The sequence below is a fragment of the Juglans regia genome, chromosome 4 (assembly GCF_001411555.2).
Source record: "Juglans regia cultivar Chandler chromosome 4, Walnut 2.0, whole genome shotgun sequence".
Classification (NCBI taxonomy): domain Eukaryota; kingdom Viridiplantae; phylum Streptophyta; class Magnoliopsida; order Fagales; family Juglandaceae; genus Juglans; species Juglans regia.
Genome location: NC_049904.1, coordinates 29576158 through 29601019, shown reverse-complemented (window position 1 = coordinate 29601019; position 24862 = coordinate 29576158). Strand labels below are relative to the sequence as shown.

Sequence of the window (24862 nt, the reverse complement as noted above, 5' to 3'; positions counted from 1 at the left end):
ATATAGCAAAAAGTCCTAGAGAGTGTGAGTTGAGATTAAGTGATTGTAATCTCATTTGGTCAATAAGATTTCTGCAGTTCTGTGGACGTAGGCAATTTGCCGAACCACGTAAATACTGTGTCGTGTTCTTGATTGTGTTGCTTTTACTTTATTTGTCATCGTTGGTGTGTGTGCTTTGCATAGTATTTCACAACAACTGGTATCAAGAGCCAAGGTCGGATCTGAATAAGAATTATGGCTGGAGATAAAGTGAACGCAACCGGGATCGAGAAGTTCGACAGTACTGATTTTGGGTACTGGAAGATGCAGATTGAGGATTATCTCTTTGGGAAGAGACTCCACCTTCCACTGTTGGGAAAAAAGCCGGAGAACATGGCTGATGCTGAATGGACCCTGTTAGATCGGCAGGTTCTAGGTCTTGTTCGGCCGACTTGTCTAGAACAGTGGCACACAATGTCAATAAGGAGAGAACCACGGTGGATCTCATGGCGACTTTGTCAGGTATGTATGAAAAGCCATCTGCGAACAATAAGGTGCACTTGATGAAGAAATTATTCAATCTGAAGATGTCTGAAGCTATGTCTGTAGCCCAACACTTGAATGAATTCAATACGATCATAAATCAATTGTCTTCTGTAGAGATTGAGTTTGATGATGAGATTAGAGCATTGATTCTATTGGCATCGTTGCCAAATAGTTGGGAGGCCATGAGGATAGCTGTGAGTAGTTCAGCCGGCAAATCAAAACTGAACTATGATGACATACGTGACATGGTACTTGCTGAAGAGGTACGTAGGAGAGACTCAGGTGAGTCATCGGGTTCTGGATCAGCCCTGATTGTTGACATTAGGGGCAGAGGACATGGCAGGTCAAGCTCCAAGAGCAAGGGAAATAGCAAGATGAGATCTGGACAGTAGATCACATGCTGGAGTTGTGGCAATCCGGGCCACATTAAGAGAAACTGCAGGAATCAAGAAAGTTCTGATGATGATGCTGTGAATGTAGTGGCAGAAGAAATTCATGATGCCTTACTTCTTGCAGTGCACAGTCCGATTGATGATTAGGTGTTGGATTCAGGGTCTTCGTTCCATAGCACGTCAGATTAAGAAATCATGCAGAATTATGTTGCTGGTGATTTTGGAAAGATGTATACGGCTGATGGAGAGGCACTGGATGCAGTGGGAGGGGTAATGTGCATATCACACTTCCAAACAGGAGCGTGTGGACTTTACAGCAAGTCAAACATGTTTCAAATTTGAAGAAAAACCTGATCTCTGTGGGATAACTTGATGATAGCAGTTTTGCAGTAGCATTCTCTGGAGGAGCTTGGAAGATCACTAAGGGTGCGCTGGTCCTAGCGCATGGTAAGAGATCTAATTCTTTGTATTTGACATCAAGGTCCAGTGATGCGCATGGAAATACAAGAGTGCAAAAAGGCAGGCTTGATCGCGCAAAACATGTGAGGAAGCCAAAGGGAGTCAGCTTTGTCGTTCCTCATGAAAGTCTGGGAAAATTGGCTAAGGTTGCCAAGATCGGTTCGAGACCGGATACTCCTGATGCAGTGGGAGTTGTGAATCGCCTTGTGGATGTGCTGACTAAGGATGATGTATGTGGAAGATTGAAGTCGGGCTTGACTTCAGTGTGTGAGCTGCAAAGATGATAGGACTTGGCTGGAAACAATGGTTGGCATGTGGAGACCCAGTCTCCAAGTGGGAGATTGTTGGGGTATATGTGGAGAATGGTTTTGGAGCTGAAAAAGTGTTTGCTGAAGTTGGCTCGACTGTTGGCTTGAGCCAAGGTTCGCTCGACATCGCTCGAGCAAAGGCAAGTCAGAGTGAGTTCGCTCGAGTCTCGCTCGACACTCCGCTCGAGCGAGACACAAACTCTAGTGTTCGCTTGACACTCCGCTCTAGCCAATGTTCATTTGGCTGTTCGCTCGAGTCGCGCTTAACACTCCACTCGAGCGAAGTATGCAATTTTTGTCAGATTAGGGTTTCCAGCGCTACTCAATATATATATGTCATATTAGACTTGTGTTGGACTGCCTTAAGCATATTTTGAGAGAAAACAATTGCCTAGTGAGTACATATTTCTTAAGATAGCAAAAAACCCTAGAGAGTGTGAGTTGAGATTGAGTGATTGTAATCTCCTCTGGTTAATAAGATTTCTGCAGCTTTGTGAACGTAGGCAATTTGCCAAACTACGTAAATACAGTGTCGTGTTCTTGATTGTGTTGCTTTTTGTAACACCCGAGCGCGTTTGGGATTACGAGTAAAATTTTTAGAAGAGAGAGCTTGAGCCTAATATATTTTTGGCGGTATATAATTTTTTTATAGGTTTGATATTTAGGTTTTAAAGTCTTAATGGATCAAGTGGATGTTCATCAAAAAATTTATGGGATAATTATATTTTTTTTTAGGTTGATTAGAGACCCAAAACTTTAGATAAAAGTAATGTATTAATCTCGTTAAGAGCCCAGCCGTGAGATCGGGTCCAGACTTCATCGCACAGTGTCAAGCCATTTCTATTTCATGCACGTCCATCCCTTCCTTTTATTTAGGTTTGTTCTACTTTCTACTTATAGCTTATATATAAGTTAAGTTTTTCTCAACCCTAGATTTGTGCCGCTTGTCCTACTCCTCTCAGATTATCAAACTGAGACCTCCACTCCAGCCGCCTCACTACCTTCAAGTAGCCACACCCAGCCACTGCAACTCCACGCACGGAAGCCACACCCAAAACTTTAGATAAAAGTAATGTATTAATCTCGTTAAGAGCCCAGCCGTGAGATCGGGTCCAGACTTCATCGCACAGTGTCAAGCCATTTCTATTTCATGCACGTCCATCCCTTCCTTTTATTTAGGTTTGTTCTACTTTCTACTTGTAGCTTATATATAAGTTAAGTTTTTCTCAACCCTAGATTTGTGCCGCTTGTCCTCCTCCTCTCAGATTATCAAACTGAGACCTCCACTCCAGCCGCCTCACTACCTTCAAGTAGCCACACCCAGCCACTGCAACTCCACGCACGGAAGCTCCAACTCTTTCTATCCCCGTCGTCGTTGGTCTTGTCCAGCCCTTGTAAAACCGCAAGCCTCGGTGGCTTCCAGCAGACCTGCCACCCCCCCACAGCCAAGCCAACGAGTCATTACTCCCCCGAACCCAGTCCACGCGGAACCTCAGCCGCACGAAGCTGCCACCCAACGCATGCGTAGCATCTGTTGCAAGCCATGGAAATCCTATGTTTTAGACAACCGAAACAGAGCCACGCCTACAGCCACCCCAACTCCTCGGTGCCACCTGTCACGGCTCACCCACGGCCAGCGTTGCGCTGTAACACCTCTGCTTAGCCGCTTCTCCACCACACGAAACCGAGAGCCACCCCCACCTCATGGAGAAGCCTCTGCTTCCTGCACCAAAAACAGAGCATTTACTGAACTCCACCGTAAGCCACTGCAAAACCAGCACCTGTTTGCACCGAAAAACACCATAAAAACAACGGAAACCGCCGGTCGTGACATCCCCGTCACCCTGCGCAGATCGGTAAACCCAGAACCTCCGCCATATTCGTTTCCTCTCGGTTGCTCTCTCTCTCTCTCTCTCATCTTGCACTCTCCGTGCTCTCTCTACCTCTCTCGCTTTCGCCGCCCAGCGTAGGTGGCCTAGCCACTGCATGCCCTCCTCGGCGCCCAGCAACACCACCATAGTTCCTTCAGCCCAGCAGTCGTGCCTTGCCCCTCCACGTACAGCTCGGTTTTAGCCGTAAGTCCGCACTCCACTTCCTTTTGTTTTTCGTGTTGCTGACTTAAAAGGGTAGTGTGTGTGTGTGTGTGTGTGTGTTTATATATATATATATATATATATATATATCTGTGTGTGTGTGTGTGTGTGGGTAAGTCTGTAACCTAATAGGATAAATGCTATTACCGTTATACCCTTTGATCATATTTTCAAACGAGGTATTACAAAAACTTTTGCATAATCGGTCTAATAAATAAAAATTTCCTTGTTACCTTTGAATTACAAGTTACATTATTGTGTTTTAAACTTTGATATGCATTTGTAAACTCTAAATCTTCCATATTTACATAAATGATCTTGGTAAATTAGATTTATTTTAAGTAAAACCTCTTTCAAAAGTAAGTGATAATGTTGTAATTTTATTACGATATAGTTTGTTAAATAATTTTTATGTATAACTTAAAAAGAAATTTTGGCATAATTATGTTATGTAGTATTAAATTCGATAGTTTTATTTTTTCATTAGTTAATAAGTGAGTTAATCTTTAGTAAGAGTTTTAGTTGGAATTTGAGAAGTGTTAACATTTTTAGGAATTCGTAAATTTAGGTTTATGAGGAATTAAAATAAGTTATTTTAGCATTTTAGGCTTAAATATTGAAATCCGTGTTCGATTGGAAATTTACGAAAATTACGTAATTATGTTATAAGTGAAGATTAATATTTGTTCGGCATTTTGAGGAAATTTTCAAAAAGCTAAGAAGTCCAGGTAAGCGGGGTTCCTATGCTAGCCTTTGCATAAAAATAAAATAGACTGAGGTCAATTTTGACAATGTACATGTTTTGTATGAAATGAAATTTTGAAAACGACTTCAGTTATTTGTTCTGTATTACTCATGAAATTCTGTATAAGAAGGAAATAATTTATGTCATGACTAGTGTAGATACGAGCTTATTTTGACATTTTGCTTCCGAACTGTGCAAAAGAGAGCGAATATGAAATTTTGTGCATAAATTATATTTTTGTGATATGATTCTGTTATGTTCTGAAACTGTTTTGTACTCTGATATGATAAGATGTGATTTCTGAAACCTCTGGCATGACATTCTGTTTTTGCTATGACCTTACCATGGGTGTAAAACTGTGGCATTTGTTTGGGTTGGTACCAACTTTTCTGTTTCTGGTGCACCCACTTTGAAAACAAAGTGGTTTTCTGCTTGGTCTTTCCTATGTGCACACTCGGGGCTCCGAGAATGATAAGGGGAAGATTCACATTCTGTTTCTGCTCGGTTGGCCGCTGGGGTTTGCACAACCCTACCACGGGGGTTAAACATGGAATTCTGTTATGATATGATGTTTCAGTTATGCTGTGCCAAGAGAATTTTGAATAAGAATATTTTTGAACTTTCGCTCTGAAATTTTTGATAACATGTTCTGACTCTGCATTCACAAAATAAAAAGTGTTTTGTTTTGTATTTTGAAATCGGTAAATGCTCATGTTTGCATACTAGTATATGTTCTATGCTTACTGAGTTATTGATAACTCACCCCTATCTTCATAATATGTTTCAGATAATTTTGATGCAACAGCTGGAAATCAGGAATAGGGAATACTTGCAAGTTTTGTGGATCATAGAAGACTATGTGCCTTAGGGTACAATAACTTTTGGAGAGTCTTTTGGTAGCGTTGAAATTTTATGTGGCTTTGGTATGTTGAGTAATGGATATTTCTAGTCCTTGTGGAAAAGTTTATGTATATCAATGAGATACCACTGATGTGCCCTTATGTAGGAACATGGATATTTGTGTTGAACAAATAGGTTAATATGTTATGGAGATTCTGGTTTATTTCAAAACGTATTATTTGGAAATGATATTTAGGTGATATGAATTAAGTCTTCGGACCTTCTGGGACCGGGCGTTACACTTTTACTTTATTTATCATCATTGGTGTGTGTGCTTTACATAATATTTCACAATACTTTTGACTAACCTCCACAAAGCCGCGAACCATCGCCCTCTACCGAGACTTAGCCTTGACAAGATCCAAACGATCGATCTGAGATTATTACATAATAAAGATTAAAGATGCATCCAACTTACAAGCTACAAGTCGTATACCACCTACTACAACTTCAAGTCGCACAACACCACTTCCACATGCAACACGGCATGATGAAAAGGATGATGATCTCTTTATTTTGTCTTTGTCTGCATTGCTCATTGTTTTATTCTTTTTGTATTATTCATTTTATTATCTGGCAGCTATTTTTAGGAGGAGAATTTGTTAGTTTGTTAGAGATGGCAGTATATAGCAAGCCCTTTCGACTACATTGTACCTACGTCTTTTCAATAAATCAGTGTGTGGAATATTCATCTTCTCCATGCATTGTGCTCCTTGATTCTCTAGTTCTTCTTCCCACTTTTATCTTAACTTACAGAGATTGGGTAAGCCGCCATTGATTTGGCAGGAAATTTCTTCGAAAATTATTGAACCGGAATTTCCATCAAATCGAACCATTTGAGTATTTTTCTTGTCCTGATCTTTCCTGTAATATTGTTAATTTTAGTTGACTTTGCTCCTTTGAATGTTTAATTATAGGGTTTCGTGTATGCCACAATTTGGGGATTTTGCCCCTGAAGTTGAGATTGTTTGGAGTCGCTCATGAATCCTGATTTTTGTGAAATTCCCAATCGATCTTAATTGGGAGTAATCGAAAATTGAGATATTCATAATTTCGATTGCTGCTTTGCACATTCATAGCTCAATACTATGTACAATTTTTATTTAAAAAATAAAACTTTTGGACCGAAGAATATTACAATTCAAACAACTCGAGGATATTCAAGAAAGCTGAAAATCACTAAGAATTTAATTTCCTTTCCTAAAAAATAAAAAAAATCTTCGGTTATTTTCTTGTTCTTCCCATTATTACCACAGTTACGATTGAAATATATTTACAGCCAACGTTTGGATTGGCAAATATAATTCTTTGTCTCATCTTTAGCTTACCTACGTACTGCATTCAATGAGGAGTTCTAATTTCTAAGGCATTTCATTTTCAGTAGTTGGGGAGGCCTGAATTATATTGTCCTGAGTGTCAGAAATGCTCACGACTTCCCACCTTGAAGAACTCCATTCATCTAATTCCCTTGTGCGAGCAAAAGTTGGAGCTCTTGCCGGTGTATCGTTCTCTCCCTTATAGAAGTATCTTGCAATTCTGACCGCCTTTTTCCAAGGCATTCTATCACTTGGAGTTGGAGTTGCGTTGCCTCCGAAAGCCTCTTGTTGGCGCTGATAACTCTTGAGCAAGCGGATTAATGATATTAGAAAACAAATGGTGGAAGTGACACCAGATATAAGGTAGAGACCCCAGAAACTCTCAAGGCTCAAACGTTCAGTTGTACTGGTTGCTACATCCGTTGCACACTCACGGGAGGGAGTCAACCATTCATCTTCAAGTTTTTTAAGCTTTCCGTCTTCAAATAGCTTTAGAATCGATTGTGAAAAATCCCTGGCTATTGGGGAGCCTTTCTGGAATACCTGCATGGATGATCAGATATTACTTCTATTAGAGAAAAATAAGGAAAAGCTTCTTTGGTGAATCCTAGAGAAAATGAACTAGTTTCAGCCACCATGCAGAAAGTTGTCAAAAGTGCAAAGTTGAAGTTACTACTCACAAAGCCAAATCCTCCAAATCTATAGGTGGGTCTGCTGCTAGTGTATGATTTGCAATACTTGTTGATGAAAACTTTCTCGTATGGAAGTTCAAGAAAGGCAGCAGCTATTTCCTTTCTTTCGAATAATCCTGTATAATCATCTTCCTTTCGAACCGGAACGATGTTTTCTGACTTGAATTTAATCACACCCTCCAGGTAAGCCTTTACAAAAGAATCGTTATCACAACCAATTTTTGAGTTGCTGTTCCTTAGCCAGTTGATATCTGGAACCGTTTCTAGTCGTTGCACGGTGAGAATTGAAGATAGATTTGCAGTGTAGCTTGAGGTCAGGATCCACACGACGAAAAGCCAAACTACTACCACCACTCGAGTTAAGTTGCTTTGAAGTTTCTCTCCTGCAAAGACAAAACCATATATGGAGTGTCACGGATGGTTCTAACCCAGCAACAAAAGGGCATTCATATATAAACCATTCACAAGAATTCTTCAAAAATTTCGTCGTGGTTATGCTTCTAAAGTCCATATCTTGGGACCCTGTTGTTGATTAGAATTTAGAAGCCGCATCATGTTAGAGTGAACCTAATTCTGCAGGGGTCAGTTATGCAGTATTTGTATTATGCTATCTACAAATACTTGCATCAAATGCAATTTTCGATGCACCACAAGCACGTTTTCAAGCCGGATATGATTTGAACTTCATAGTCTATGCAAACTCGGATGAAACCTATCGGTTGAAAATTGAATATAATTTTGTAAGAATATAACTTTTTAATATGATTTTTGTTTTAGAATTAGAAAAAGTTGAATTGTTTATTATAATTTATGTAAAAGTTTGAAAAATTTTAATGATTATATGAAATGAGATCATCATCTACCAAACCAAACATTTAATCACAATGCTACTTACTGTGAGCAAAGAACAGCGAGGAGAATGTGAACCAAAGGGTGGTGCCAATCTGATTCTTCAATGGGCCTCCAAAATCTGGATTGAATCGATGCTCCAAGAACCATAGTATAAGCATAGTATAAATCATGAGGGCACAGGTCACCAACCACATTTGCCACGTGAAAGGCTTCAGAAACATCCAAGCTGACCCTTCTGGCTTTGCTGGAACTATCATGGACAACCCCGACTCCGCATATGGCTGTGTAAATTCTACGTATTCCATTCTGTCGGCTAATATAGTCACATCACCAACGACTGCATCATATGTCTTCCATTTTGTTTTTTGGATCCACATTACAATGTAGTCTTTATCAGAACAAGAGATGGTAATGGAAGTAAAAGAAAACAATAATCAAATGAGAATTCCAGTTTAGAAAATAATAGTCAAAGATCCATGCTTTTGCTACGAGCTAGCTGTTCCTAGGGGCTTCCCCTTTCCCTTTAAAAAACTGGGAGCCAGTCAAACCTAGACAAACTATAGGAAATGTCTTGCAGACATGTTGTTGACGTGCAAGTTAGACGTGAGAAGTTTCAACCTACGGCAGAGCATAGTTCCGAATATCATTTCTAGTCAATTTTATTGCTACAGTAAGTCGTTTCTCTAGATACCCTGCCTGCCCTCTGCCATTGATCAATTTTCTTGCTACAGTAAGTCGTTCTCTAGATACCCTGCCTGCCCTCTGCCCAATGGCAGAGGGCAGGCAGGGCATCTAGATTCTGTTTTTAGGCAAGGTGGAGATCATTACATTTCGGGTGTGTTTGATAAGTAAGGTAATCCTATGTTGGTCAAAATATTTATACATAATAAATACTATAGAGTCTATTTTACTATCACTCTTCCATTTCAGATCGAACAACTACTTGAGAGGATTTTTTCTTCCTTCTTATCAAATTCGATTTAATTTATAAGTATATTTTGTGGGTGGTTATATATATGTAGATAGTGAGGTAACATGTAATGTTTAACTATCAACTTAGGTATCAAGTAGAAAAGAAGAAAATGCTTGTTTGTTTTGCAACATTAATCACCATCTACATGATGAACATCAACATGAATGATCGATTTAGCTAAAGTTAAATTGTTACCTTGTTGGCGATACCACAAACCAGTTCGTCATAGGAGCCATTGAAGGGCACAAATTTGTAAGGCAGAGAATAATTCAAATTTTCCAGCACCATTTTGAAAGCTTGAATGCACCAACCGTCGACATCTGTATTTTCGACCAGGCCCTCACCGTACTCTACCTTTACAAACTTATGGAATGAAGTTCTACCGGGAACTCCGATTATCAACGGCTTCGTCTCATTTGGCATTGCCCAGCCTTTCGGAATTTGCCTTAGGTTCCCTGGCCAAATTACTGGGACAGCCAAACGATCTCCGGCTTTCACTCCACATTTCTTTATCACAAGGCCATTATGGAAGCCAGACTCTGGCGTCCAAAGGTCCAATTCTTCGTACCTTTTATTTTCCTGCTTTTCTCGTTCGTCTCCCCTCCCAACCACATTTACAATCCTAAACTCGGGATTTTGCAACAGCTTTCCCGCTTCGAAACTTATCTCGGAGCTTAAACCAGAGAACTTGCTTAAAAGAATATTCTCTAACAATATATCTGGGCCACTGTTGTCGCTAGTTGTTCTCTCTATGGCCTGTGAAATGGCCATAATGCTATCATATGCACGGAGAGCATAAATTCCCGGCTTGGGATTAACTTCCTCTCGATACTCGGCTTGAAAATCTTTGGAGAACTGGGTATAGAAATCTTTATAAGAATTAGTACTACTAGAATAGTCGGTCTTGATTCCTAAAGCACCTGTCATAGATGAAATAACAGAATCATCAACCAAGTCCAGGAAACTTGTAACACTTTCCGCGATAATCCAAGCCGTCTCTTTCCCTTTGAGTCCCATGTTCTCGGCTTCTCTGAACAAATGCGTCGCCATCGATAAAGATGACTGAAGAACAATAAAAACCCGAGACTGTGTCGTTTCCTGTAGCTTCACCAGCTCGTCGTGAACAAACACCTTTGGATCATCAGACAGAGAGGAAAATGGTGGAAGAACCAAACGGTACTCGATCTCTGAATCAACCTTCTGAAGAGCCTCAGAAAGAAGGGCTAGCATCCCCAAGTCACTGCCATATGCATCATCTTCGTATATCACTACAACCCTTCTCCAACTGTACGCCCTCACTATATCTGCAATGCATTTCGTTTGTGCAGAACCGTTGTTAGCCATTTCAATCAAGAAAGGCCAACGGCTTTGCATCAGTGGTGGAGTTATGGCTGGAGCTGAGAAGGAAAGAACCGGAACTTTAGCCTGGTTTCCAACCGTGGCTACAAGAGCTGCTTCCTCCCATTTGTTCATGCCAACAATCACTTCGATTTTCTTTTCTTTAATGAGCTCTCCAGCTGCACAAAAATAAAGAAATTCAATAAATAAAGAACGGAGATCAAAAAATTCCTTAATTTTATAATTTGAAAACCTATCATGTTCATCCTTATGATCATCATCAGCAGCATCATAAAATAAAAAACAGACCATCAGAAGCTACTTGCAAGGGGTCTCTGCCAGGGTCCTGAAAATAGAGAGACAGCTTGTGAGTCTTTGAATGGCGGTTGTAGTTTTCGGCGTAAATTTGCATGGCTGTTTTCTCTTCTTTCCCGATCCGGGAACTGACATCGATGATTGCACCGATATTCGTAACTTTCTTTGTATCGACAGCGTCACCTCCGTCAGAGAGTAAGAGAAGAAAGAAGACGAGTATGGGAAAAAGGTCGCAAAATTTGAATACTAAGCTACTGGAAACGAGAGGAAAAGCCATTTAAATTTTAGGAGTGTCAACTGATAATTCGGTTTGCGGGGCAATAAATATCTACCATGTCCGAGACCAAGACACGCAACTGCGACTGCTAGGAATGTCCGAATGTCATCGGGGAATTTGGTATCTGCAGTCGGAATATTTGACTTGACCAGATCTGGTATCAAAAGGGATAATTTTCTCTCTTAGATTGATCTATTTAAACCTTAGGTTCCATTGACTTGGAAATACGTCAGACGTAAATTGTGAATGTCAAAGTTTCAACGTTGTGCTGCCTTGTGTAGTTGGTCGGCTGGATTTAGGCTTTGCATCTTGCTCGGCAGTTTTCGGTGATAATAATGTAGGCCTTAAACGTTTCGGGCTTTTCATTGTGTGTGTGTGTGTGGGTGTGCATGAGCTAGCCTTACCGGAGACGATAACCGGAGGGGCTGCCGGATGAAAAAGGTTGAGCGGGATGAAAAAGAGAGACGTTGAGCGGGATGAAAAATCGAAAGGGAGGAATGGGGATGTACAGTAATTTCCATATATGGGGAGACGCATAGAGCATACATTTGAGATTTTTTTCAAATATAAATCCTAAAATTTAGGAAAAATGAAGTCTCAACCAAATGAGAATGCTCTTACGTTCCAATTTAAACCTTTGGTTCCATTGACTTGGAAATGTGCCGGACGTGAATTGTGAATGTCAAAGTTTCGACTTTGTGCAGCCATTTGTAGTTGGTCAGCTGGATTTAAGAGCAGGATTGAAGGGTGAGAAGAGAATTTTGTGTTTTGTTTTGAAGTTTAAAATATTATATTTTAATATTATTATTGTTTTGAGATTTGAAAAAGGTGTATTAGAATTTAAAAAAGTTGAATTATTTATTATATTTTATATAAAAATTTAAAAAATATATAATAATGAGATGAGATGAGATAAAAATTTTATATTTTATTTTAATTACCAAATCTGCCCTAAGCTTTGCATCTTACTCGGCGGTTTTCGGTGATAATGATGTAGGCCTTAAATGTTTCGGGCTTTTCGTTGTGTGCTGTTTGTAACTGAAGACCATGGATAACGCGGTCCGGATACGTAGGCATTCCTTTGGGTCGTATAGGGCGGCCTTGTTCCCCTGTTTTTATACATTTTCTTTTTCCAGAAGATCAAAGCCCAAGGAAGAACACATTTTTTTATACCATTACAAGATAACTTCAAGCTTCCAAAGTCAAATGTCCAAGCACTCTGGCTAATTACGTATGAAATCACTCACTTATTTCAAAATTTTAAACTAATAGTAGAGATATATTTAATAATTTAAATTTTGTCTTAACATTCACTCTCAATAAGTAAATCTAACACGTAATATTATATTTAATTGAATAGAATAGAGTCTTATAAATCAGTGAGAATTCGAAATCAAAATATTTTTTATGATATTTTGTGAAATTATCACTTATCTAAAAAATTTGAGTTGATGAAAAGAGATAGATTTAATTATTTATATTTCATGATTCATCTTCTCAATTAAGACCGTTAGCTCGGTCCAACTCAACATTTGTGTCTGGTCTCAATATTTTATCTATAACTAACCATTAGATCGTATTGCTTGTAATAATCTACAATCTGAGTATATCAACTTCCTAGTTTTCAGAAGTTATTTAAAATTAAGACAACAATTAGAGACATAAAGAAAGGTCAGGAATCAGGACAGGACTGCACCCCTTAATTGCAATTTGGATGGCGGTGTTGACTTTTGAGCATTAAAAACCTTAAACTGGCCAATTAGTTGCTGCTAAAACACATATTGGGCATGCCATTTTAACCATATGTGCAAAGAAGTATCTTCGAGACAATGTCAAGAGGCTCTCTTGTCATTCTCTTAGTTCTCGTAATAAGCCATTCAGGAAATAGCCATTCATTCAGAGAGAAATCCAAACTTGTATCTGATGGAATAGACAAAACAAGCCAGAATTCTGCAGTCCTTGAACTGGATGTCACAGCAACAACAGTGACATGCGAGCCCATCTATGGATTCTTGCCTTGCGCAACATCGGTTTGGGGTCAGCTCTTCATGATCATTATATACGAGTTCTTGCTGTCCCTTGCAGGGCAGTATGTTTCCAGTGGCTCTGAACTTTTCTTCCAATTGTTTGGAACTGGAATCTTTGGTGCTAGCAGCCTGTTCCAAGTTCTTGGCACAATCCCCCAAGTCGCTTTGGTGCTCGGTAAGTATCTTACTAATAAGCTTTCCCTCTAGCTCCTCTCCACATAAAGTGGATTCTTTTCTCCTAGAAATTCTGCAGGTGGGACTTCATGATAGTAATTACATGATTTTCAATATCATTAAGTAGAAATTAGAAATGAAAGCATTATTTATGAAAGAGATCATTACTGCTAAGTTCTTTTGTCTTGCAATATATATCAAAATTTTAATGGGCATTCTCTGATATATGAGAGAAACTAAAAGGAATGGGCATGCATGGCTTCTTTCCTCTCAAGGTTGAATATTCCCATGCATTACGAAAGCAAAAGTTGAATTTTATTTCTTCGTTTCTTTAATATTATTGATCATACACCACCTTATAATTTAGAGGGAGACTATCTAGTAACCGGAAAGTATGTAATTTAGTGGGAATTAGTCAACAATAAAATAAAGAATATTTTTCTCTCCCTCCTTATCCTTTTAATCAAAGTTCATTAATAAATTTATGGCCTCCTTGGAATCAACTTCATTCCTAAATGAATAATATTGATACACGCTGTTTTTTTGTAATTTTTTTACAATCATATTTTAAAATGTTAATATTTATGTAAAGCGATATTATTTTTATAAGTGATTTTATAAAAATGCACTTTATTTAAAATATAGTTATATAAATTATTATAAAAAAATATATATGTCTATCGTTTTAGTTCGTAAATTATACACGTATGTATTCAACTCCTTTCGCAACATAATTACGAATAGGATTACGTTCTCGTTGTGTTTTGTACGAACTTTAGGTTGCTAATAAAGAAAGAAGATATAGGCCCCATTTGAATGAATTTTTTAATCTAATTTAATCTCATCTTATCATAACAATTTTTTCAAATTTTCACATAAAATATAATAAATAATTTAATCTTTTTAATTTTTAAAATAATAATAATATTTTATTCTAACTCACTTGTATCCAAATCCGAACATAATCTTCTAAGATGTGATTAAGATACCTACCAGTCGAACTTTTTTTTAAGAAGGAAGTTAAGGAACTCAACTAGTGGGTTAGACTTTATTTATGTTTCTATTAATTGTTTCGTATCGTTTTGTCTACCTGCCCTCTCCCAGTTGGAATTTTTTTTTTATAAATTCTAACGTTTCTTTAAACTAAAAGGAGTGCCTTAGCATTTCCTGTTTCCGAATATCTTATAGTTATCCATGTATACTTCTTCCTTTGTATTTGGATTAATATTATATACAAGTTCTAAATAGATAAATTTTATACAAATTTTTTTTATAAAATATATGGGTTCCATTAAAAAAGGGGTTTTTTTTTTTTTTCATAGTGGAATCTAATTTTTTACAAAATATTTACATGGAACTTATCTATTAGGACTTGTACAAATCATTTCTCTCTCTTTAAGATATTAAAACTCTGAGTATTACGTGGCAGAGCGATTTTTTTTCGTGTGAGTTTTATTCGTGTGTGCTAGGGTTCGGCCTATGCCCATGATAGGAGGCCCTCCAACGGCCAACATTACCGGTGGGATTGGGTTGGGTTCTGTCAAAGGTTCTCTGAAGGATGGTGCTGGAGTCTCAGTGGGCGAAAACGGTGAAGGGATGGTTGAGAAAGAGGCAACTTGCGCAGTGAAAGATTAGGGGGTGATTGACGTACATTTTTTCAAGCGCTTCAATAGCCTTTGCCTGTAGCCAAGTTTCGACTACCTCTGAGGAAACCAGTATAGATTAATGGAGAGTTGGGTTTTGTGTTTTTTGACTTTGAGATGGATAGGGTGGCGGAAAACCTCAAATAAGCTTTAGTGTTGAAGTTTCTGTCGTCGAGGCCGTCGATCGATGTGTTACAGCTACAGATAATTAAGACAAGGGGTTTCGCTAAGGTCTCGATGATTAGCTTTTTGAATGAATTCCATGTGTTGCTTCATCTGGCTAATAAAAAGGATTATCTGCATGAATGGAGAATCTGATTTTTGCTTGAACTGCTAAAGGGTGGCAGCCATTTGCTAAAATGGGTCATCCATGGGTTTTCTAGGTGCTAAAACTAGTGCATTTGGTTGGGTGTGAACTGAATATTGAGGTGCACCAGTTCCCGGATGTGCTGAACTCATGGGATAATCATTTCTCCAACTGAAGTTAGGGTGGTTTCGCCAACCTGCATTATAAGTGTTAGAATATGGTGCAGAAAAACGTTTAGAAATCAAGTTAACAGGGTGAGAAGCATCAAACAAGACTTCCTTAAAAGCTGGAAGAGTAGGACACTCAGATGTTGCATGGAAAGCATCCTCACAAATGGTACATTTTTCTTGTTTTGGAATCATGCACTTTCTTTAATTCAATTGCTTCCAATTTTTTCGACAATAAGGCAAATTTGGCTTGCAAATCGTCCTCCCCATTCAAAACATACTTACCTCCCCCACTCAAGGTCCTCAAAGGTTCAGTTCGATCATAAACACAAGAAGTGTCCCATGATTGAGTGTTTTTAGCCAAGTAATCGAAATAAGCAAAAGCTTCTCCCGGTCGCTTGTTAAAAAACTCTCCATTACACATAGTTTCGACAAATTGTCGCATCTTAGGCATCAAGGCTTCATAAAAAAAATAATGATGTGCCAATCCCTGTAACCATGGTATGAACAAGCATTTAAAAGATCTTTGAATCTTTCCCAACTTTGGTAAAAAGTTTCACTTTCCTTCTAAGCAAAATTCATGATTTGTCTCTTTAAAGCATTGGTTCGATGCATTGGAAAACACTTTTTCAAAACTTCAACTTGCATTTCTTGCCATGTTCCAATGGATTTTGGCCTCAATGCATTTAACCATGTTTTTGCTTTATCTTTCAAGGAAAATGGAAACAACTTTAGTCTAAGAATCTCCTTAGTGCATGTTTGATCAATGAATGTAGAACAAACTTCTTAAAACTCTTTGATGTGAAGGTAAGGGTTCTCAGACTCCATGCCATGAAAATGTGAAATCAATGGGATCATTCTAAATTTGAAATTAAAGCTGTTTGCATTCACAGGTTGTATTATGCTAGTTCTGACAGGTTGTAAATAATCTTTAAGTGTCCTGTCTTGATTTACCATGTCCCTATCATGATGCTCATTTTCAGCCATGTCGCTATGAGTGTTAGATGATGATTCAAGAGAAAGGGATGCAGAGTTAAAGGATGCTAGTGATTCTGTCCTAACCATGAGATGTTTGGTCTCTAGTCCAACTAGTCCATACAAACAAGAGCAGAAAAAACATAAGCAAAAATAAAAAATAAAAAATAAAAATCAAAGAAGATAAAAGAAAATAAAAGAAATTAGATGTCACCCAAACTGTGAAGAAGTTCACAGTATTAACCAAAAAGAATGTTTCTTAAAACGCCCATTGTCCCCGACAACGACGCCAAAAACTTGATCAGCTTTTAATTTCGACTTCCAAGTGTAGAAGCTGTCAAAATAATACAAGGGTAAATCCCAAGATTGAATTCACAGGGACAATGGAAATTAAGCAAACATTTCAAATTTACAAGACAATATATTACCGTTTATGATAATAATAAATTTCGAAGGGATAAGAAAGCATTAAACTAAAAGATCTAGCAAATTAAAAAAAAAAAGTAAGAAATGAGAAATAAATTTCAAAGGTTGACCACTAACTATATCGATACCAAAATGGGGGCTATTTACTAAGGGGGTGTGGACTAAATATTGAGTGAAATTATTGGTTGTTTTGGAAGTTCAAGCACAAGTAGAACTGAAAATAAATGTGAATCTATGTTTCTAAAATTACTAAGAATCAAGAGGTTTAGAGGAAATGTATAGAAATTAACTTAAACTTGTAAGAAACAATAAAACAAACACTTGGGATGTAATTTTCGTCCACTGATTTGGTGATGAATTTACTTCTCTTTTCATATTCTCTTAACCATTCTCTCATTCCTAGAAATCATGGTTCGATGATATAGCAACAATTTTTTTAGCCTAATAAAACTACTTGATAGATTATATAACAACTGTAAAACAGTGAAAGAAAACTATCAAAGTCTTGTTACTTGTTCAAGTATCAATTGTGCTTTTACGTCTACAACTGAGCTGAACTAAGAACAAAGAACTTCAATCCTTTCTAGATGCAAATTGAAAACTAATTCAACAAGTTAATCATCAAAATCACAAAACATCAAAGAAAATCCAACCCCGAACAGTCATGGATTACTCCTTGAATCCCAAGTTAAAAATCTAGCCTATCATCTCTAGATTAGCCAGATGCCCAAAATGATTAAATCCCAACATTTATGGTTTCTCTCTAAACAAGAACTGTCGAAGACCAAAACTGCTCCAGACCAAAAATACTCCCAGATGCCGAAAACGCTGAGACGCAAAACCCCCAAAAAGAAAAACTGCCAAAAACGAAAAATAAGTCGTAAAAACGAAAAACCCTGGAAGAAAATATACTGCAGAAGAAAATATGCTAAAAATGAAAAACTGCCCCTCGTCCTGCAACACCGACCCCACTGAAATGAGGCCTCTTCCGCATGATTTGCTCCTAGTCCCGTGCTCCACGTCCTGTGCACTTCACCTGATTTCCGCAACTCGTAGACATACTAAGTGTTATTTTCCATTTCGTGCCCCGTACATGCGAGAATCCCACTCTGCTCTAACCATGCATTAGTTGTCTCACTCTCCATCCTTCATGACTTAGCACACTTTAATTCCAATAATGCCCTCTGCTTTCATTCTTTCCAAAAATGCCCTACACATATAAGTATGTTATGAGTGTTTAATTATTTTGGAGGCAAATGTGAAATGTTTGTGTGCAAAATAAGGGCATCGATTGATTTGGAGTCCGATACTAAAATTTGATGTTTAATTAAGTTGTTTAACTCTTATTTGATGAAACATATCATTCACTTAAACAACTTAATTATGCATTTCTAACACTTTATCAATGGGCGAGAGAGGGTAGGGTGGTGGCAGGGTGCCAATTTCAGTTATTTAATTGGTCTGTGGATTTTTATGTGAAGACGGAGTCGTCCATTGCACCACAATGGATTTTTTTGTTAGGGTTCCTGTTGCATTTGTACAGGATGGATTGCTTGCAAATTCTAGCATTTAGGTTTGGCAGGTTTTTGGGCACAGATAATGCTACGTTGTATAGAACAAGGGCCACGAGGGCGAGGTTGTGCGTGGAGGTTGATCGTCAAGATGAACCAATTTCTGGTTTTTCGCTAGTGATAGGACAAAAGAACCATTTGTGGCAGGAAGTAGTTTATGAGAAGAGAGGTTTTTATTACAACAAATGTTTTCAACAGGGTCATACAACGGTGGTATGCAGGTCTGGTGATAGGGCTAAGACAAAACTGTTAAGGAAGGAGGGGCCGAGAGTGTCAAGGAAGGAAAGAGAGGAAAACGTTTTGAAGGAAGTTGGTCGTAAAGAAAATCAGCAGAGCTTAGTAATGCATGTTGACGATGTTGGGACTCAATTGAAGTTGAAGGATAAACAATGGGAGATATAGGAAAACCCAGTAGTAGATAAACTGGATGGGGTAGTGCAAATTAGTGAGGAGGAGGTAGAGAGGGGAGCGGTTGAGAAGGCTCAAGAAGGGGAGGATGTTGAGGTGGGGGAGGTTATAAAGGTAAGTGCAATGGTAGGGGAGAGCGATAGGTGTGTGGTGAAGGACAAGGGTTCTTTGCAAGATTTGGAGGTGCAGTGTGTGGTAATGAAAGGTGGGGAAGGACAGACGCCAGTATTAGAGGAGGAGTGTGTTAATGACAGGCCAGCTAAGGGAGTTGAAGGTTTTAATAGGTTTGAGGTTTTATCAGAAGGGGATGGTGATGCTGTATTTGATTCTCAGAAGGATTACCATTTCAATCCAGGCTCTCAAAAGCTGTTGTGGCATTCGAGGTGGTGGGGGGTGCTAAAGATTCAGTGGTGAGGAGGCCTCGCAGGGCGAAATCCCAACCTCAAAAATTGAGTTTATGATTGACAAAATAGTGGTGTGGAATATTAGGAGTTTGGAGACATCGAAAAGGAGGTTGAGAAAGTTGGTGGTCTCGGAGCCGCATCAAGCTGTAGAAAAGATGCAAAGATGGGCTCTTAGTCTTAATTTTTCAAAGTTTAGCTCTAATATGGAGGCTGGCGGTAAAACATGGGTGTGCTGGAAAGAGGATGTTGAGATGGATATTGTTGGGGTTACTAATCAGTCTTTCACTGGGCTTTTCTTAGATAATGGTTGCTCGTTGTTAAGGACTTTTGTTTATGCAAAATGTTCTCAAATTGAACACAGGGAGCTATGGGGATATTTGTGTGGTATTTCGAATGTGGGTATTTCATGGGTGGTGATGGGGGATTTTAATATTATCCGATCAGATGAAGAACGTGTAGGTGGAAGACCAAGGCTTCTTACTACTATGGAGGATTTTAATGATTGCATTGACAGGTGTGGACTTGTTGATTTAAGATTGGAAGGGAGGCAATTGTCATGGTGTAATGGTCAACATGGTATGGCCAGAAGTTGGGTTAAACTAGACCGAGTGCTAGAGAATAATGTGTTTGTTTCTAAGTTCGGTGATGCTAGTGCTCAGCTATTAAGTAGGAGAACATCGAATCATTCGCAGTCTTATTGCAGCTTTCTTTAGGTTTTGAGAGATATGGGCCGGCTCCATTTCGTTTTCAGAATATGTGGACTTCGCATGTGGATTTCTTTAAAGTGGTAGAAAGCTCATGGAGGGAGCTGATTGAGTGCAGTAGTGGGTTATTTAGATTGGCCAGTAAACTGAAGAGGTTAAAGCATAAGCTGTGAACTTGGAACAAGGAAGTTTTCGGTCGAGTGGATGGGATTATTCGGGAGGAGCTTTCAGAGCTCTTGGAGGCAACATTGCAAGCTAGCTTTTCTGAGGCTGTGGAGGAGGATTTATTGGTTACTAAGGCAGAGCTTGAAATTTGGGTAAAAAGGGAAGAAACGAGGTTGGCGCAACAAGCAAAGAAAAAATGGTTGTTGGAGGGTGAATAGAACTCCAAATTTTTTCATTTAGTTATTGTGCAACGGAGAATGAATTCATGTGTGAAAGAGATGAGATTATCTAATGGCTCAGTACTGAATTCTTCGGAAAGGGTGCATGATGAGATTGTGTGGTATTTTGAGGGGTTTCTTTCTCAAGAAGGGACGGGTTCGTTGCCTAATCAGGATCATTTATTTCAGCATGTTGTTTCGGATAGTGAGATTAAGAGTTTGAGGGCGAAGCCTTCGGAAAAGGAATTGCTTGTGGCGCTTTCTTCTATTACGGCGGACAGTAGCCCGGGGCTGGATAGTTTTGGGTCAACTTTTTATTTAGCTAGCTGGCATATTATTAAAGATGATGTGGTGGAGGCAGTGAATGAGTTCTTTAAAGGTAATGAGCTTCCCAGATTTTATTTGTCCTCTTTCATTGTTCTTATCCCAAAGGTGAAGAATCTGTAAAGTTTTGACAAGTTCTGGCCGATAAGTCTTTGCAACATCATTTATAAGGTGTTCTCCAAACTTTTGGTATCTAGACTATCTTTACTGCTTGAAAATATTATTTCGCCTGAATTGGGAGCTTTTGTGAATGGCAGAAATATATTTGAGAATATTTCTCTTACTTAAGAGATGATGAAGACGTTGCACCGGAAGGCTTCTGGTGGTAATATTATGCTGAAAATTTATATGAGTAAGGCGTACAATAAGGTGGATTAGTGTTTCTTGGATCATGTTTTACGTACTCAAGGATTTCCTAATTGTTTCTGAAAACTGATTAACAATTGTGTCTCGGGGTCGTGGTTTTTTTTGTTATGATGAATGGTACACATAGAGGTTTTTTTTAAGCCTAAAGGGGTCTACAGTAGGGTGATCAGTTGTCGCTGTATTTATTTATAATTATGGAAGAAGTGTTGTCAAGGATGATAAATAAGAAAATGTCTAACGAGAGGATTTAGCCGTTTTCTCATCCTATAAATGTTCCCAAAGTTTCTCATATGTTATATACTGATGATGTGGTGGTTTTTGCTTATGCGAGTAAAGGATCGATTTCGTGTTTAATGGAGATCTTGAGGGAATATGAGAGTTGGATAGGCCAACGGGTGAACAATGATAAGTCGGGCAATTTTTTCTCTAAAAATGTGGCTTATAGTAGAACTATGGAGATGGTGTTGGGTACTGGTTTCACAGAGGGTCAATTTCCATTTATGTATTTGGATGTTCCGATTCCGTTAATATCTTATTGTAATTGTAATATGGCGGGGTATGTGGAAGACTTGGAGCATGTGCTTTGTAAAGGGGAGTTTGCCATGGCCGTTTGGAATAAGGTTTCGGGAGAGGTGGGGATCCCATTTGTAGAACAACAGACTTGGCAAGAGAGGGTCCAAGTTTGGTTTAACAGGGCATCTAGGCAGTCATAGCTTGGGACATTAATGGGTTTGACTCCTTGTATTACGGTGTGGAGACTTTGGCTCAAACGCGATGCAGTAAGGATGGAAGGTAGAGACAAAAACCTATTTGAGGTTTGGAACTCGATCAAGCACTGGGTGCTGGTTCTTGCAAGCAAAATTTTCAAGGTAAAAATGCTTTCACAAGGGGACTTATGTATGCTTCAAAATATGGAGGTTTCAGTTGTGGAACAGAGAACTATGAAGGTGCAAGTTGTCCGTTGGTTGAAACTGAGCCCATTAAGGTTAAAATTGAATCTGAATGGTAGCAGTCTTGGCAATCCAAGGCCTAGTGGAGGAGGGATTATTTTATGGTATCAAGTAAGGAATCTTGGCTTTGCTTTTTCTCATCATTTTTGTACATGTTCTAATAACGAAGTTGAGCTTCAGGCGGTTATAGAAGGAATAAAGATTCGTCAACAATTAGGTCATTTTTTAATTGACATAGAGTGTGATTCTTTGGTGGTGGTTTCCTTGCTTGTGGATAGAGACGGTACACTGTGGTATCTTTGGGATTATTGGGACCAGCTGAGGGGCTTGTTGGAAGGTTTTGACTTCTCTAACAAGCACTTATGTAGAGAAGGGAATAAAGTGGTGGATGCTTTGGCTATGTGTGGTGCGTTGGAGGAGGATAATTTGTTCACAGATGTTTCTCAGCTTCCACATTCTTTGAGAGGCTTGTATAGATTGGAAAAAATGGGCACGGCATATGTTAGACGTAGATGGTGAAGTTTTTTTTTTTTTTTTTGGGTGAGGTTGGTTTTTTTGTTAAGATGGATTGGGTTGTTTATGCAAAGGTTTTCCTCCACTGTAAGTGAGAGTTAATAAAGTTTTGGAGGTTCCTACCTCCTTTTTTGAATTAAAAAATCGTTTCTATTTGGATTTTGCCTATTTCTTCGTGTTCCCATTTCTGTGTTATCCATGTATACTTCACGTTCCTGTGTACTTGTAATTAAGTAATTAGTATGATAAGGATCTCAATTGCCTGGATTCAAATCCATATACTTAAATTTAATTTGAGGAGTTTTTTTTTTTTAATCTAATTTGAGGTCATTGCTTGAAGCCATTGGAGTGACTGGAAGTACAAGTACAATTGAAACGATGGCAACAATGGGAATGGGCTTACTAGCAGGATCAACTATCATGCTTCTTACTTTGATCTGGGCCTCTGTTGTTGCTTTTGGCAGCTATGATCTTTCACGGCCTCCAGCTAATTTTTCAGATGAGGCAAACGTGAAACCATTCAGTTTAACTGGTTTTTCTCTTACCCTTGCGTCTTTGATTAATGAACAGACAATACTACTTTTTCATTCTAAATTTTATTATTCTCAATTACATCCGATGATGAAACACATTTAAATGGTTGTCCATCGAAGTAGTTGGTATATAAAATCACTTAGATGCGGTTTGGATAGTGAGATGAGGTGAAATAGTTTTATATGAAAGTTGAATAAAATATTATTTTTAATATTATTATTGTTTTGATATTTGAAAAAGTTAGATCGTTTATTATATTTTGTATAAAAATTTAAAAAAATTGTAATGATAAGATGAGATGAAATAAAACACTTTCACCATCCAAATGGGGTCTTAAACTGTGACACACCATGAATTGCTACTTAAAATGATAAACTACAGGATGAAGAACATCATTTCTGATAAGGTATTATTGTGACTGCATAATGTAGGTTATGGCGTTAGCACTGACGTTGAGACCTACTACACTGCAAGAATAATGATGGTGTCTATGATCCCATTTCTCCTTCTTCAACTGGCGAAAATTCTCAATTCAACTTCAGGGGCAAGAATCGTAGTCTTAGTTTCACTTATTGTTACTCTTGTTTTCCTCTTCGTATACTATACCTTTCAGGTAACACAAAATTCCATTAATATCATGAATGAGCATTGTTCTCCAGCAAATAGAAATGAAACCATAAAACTTTTGCTCTGATTTATCTACTTAACTCATTTGACTTTCATGCTTCTCGATCCGTTTGATAATTTGCATATGCAAATTTTCTCCTTGAAAATGAACAACAATGGTGCAGGTATTCCAGCCATGGATTCAGAATAGAAGATATGAATATCTGACACGCACGTATGTTCAGACAAACCTACTACGAAGTCTTCTCACTGCTGGAGGCAGGCCTAATTTAGTAGCTATAAGAGAGTAAGCTGTTTTTTATTTTTTCCTTTTTTTTTTTTTTTAAGAGGACGGCATCCCATTAAGTTTTATTGATGAGACTTCATGTAGAGCATACCATATCAAGCTGTGAAGAAGAAGAAAAACTAAAAAGTATACAGCTAGCACTGGTCGTAGCCCTGATTTTTCAACTCTTAAGCAACCTCTCAGCATGACATCTTTTGCAATGGAAGTAGCCTCTAGATATATCCTTGATCAAGACCCTCTATATGCTTTACCAATCCAAAAAATCTTCAAGGTTTGAAGTTATTTCTTTGATTAGTCCCACCATACATTTGCAGGCTTTTTCAGAAAATTGACAAGAATAGAGATAACTATATTTCCGTTGGTGAACTGAGAGCAATATTCTTGGGAATACAAATAGAATTAGGCCATTTGACTGATGATGAATTTGGAGCAAAGGTGATGCAGGAGTTTGACATCTCTCGTGATCATCGTATGAATGAGACTGAATTCGTCGAAGGAATCTCAAAATGGCTTGTTCTGTCTCGTCACCCTGCTGACGAACAAGACCATGCCAGGCCCAGGTTTTTTCACACAAGTTCAAAGGTAAACATTTCCCAAAGGTACAGTCTACTTTAATATGATATCGGAGTAAAAGTCCCCAACCCCGAATCTCCTTTCATTACTGTCAAAGATTTTGAGATAAGTAGTGATTTAACAACTCTAACAATATTGCCTTGAAACCTTGGTCTGCAGCAATCGAGATCAGAGCAGCAGAGTCTATTGACCCAGAACCAGGAGATCAGTACGACAACTCAAAAGAATTGGTTGAATTACGTTAAGGCAGCTCTTCTATTGCTTGTAGGAACTGCTATCTCGGCTCTGCTTGGACTGCCACTTATGCAAACTCTC

At 38.4% G+C, this 24862-nt stretch overlaps 1 protein-coding gene across 1 annotated transcript; it reads right to left on the bottom strand.

The window, feature by feature from the left end:
* Positions 1 to 6533: 6533 nt before the first annotated feature.
* LOC108979147 (glutamate receptor 2.7-like) lies at positions 6534 to 11185 on the bottom strand. The gene is made up of 5 exons (XM_018949745.2): positions 10903 to 11185; positions 9451 to 10772; positions 8326 to 8632; positions 7419 to 7813; positions 6534 to 7281 (listed from the first exon to the last, which is right to left on the bottom strand). Exons 1-5 carry the CDS (start codon positions 11183 to 11185, stop codon positions 6784 to 6786), a joined length of 2805 nt encoding a protein of 934 aa, XP_018805290.1. The 3' UTR covers positions 6534 to 6783.
* Between the last annotated feature and the right edge of the window lie 13677 nt (positions 11186 to 24862).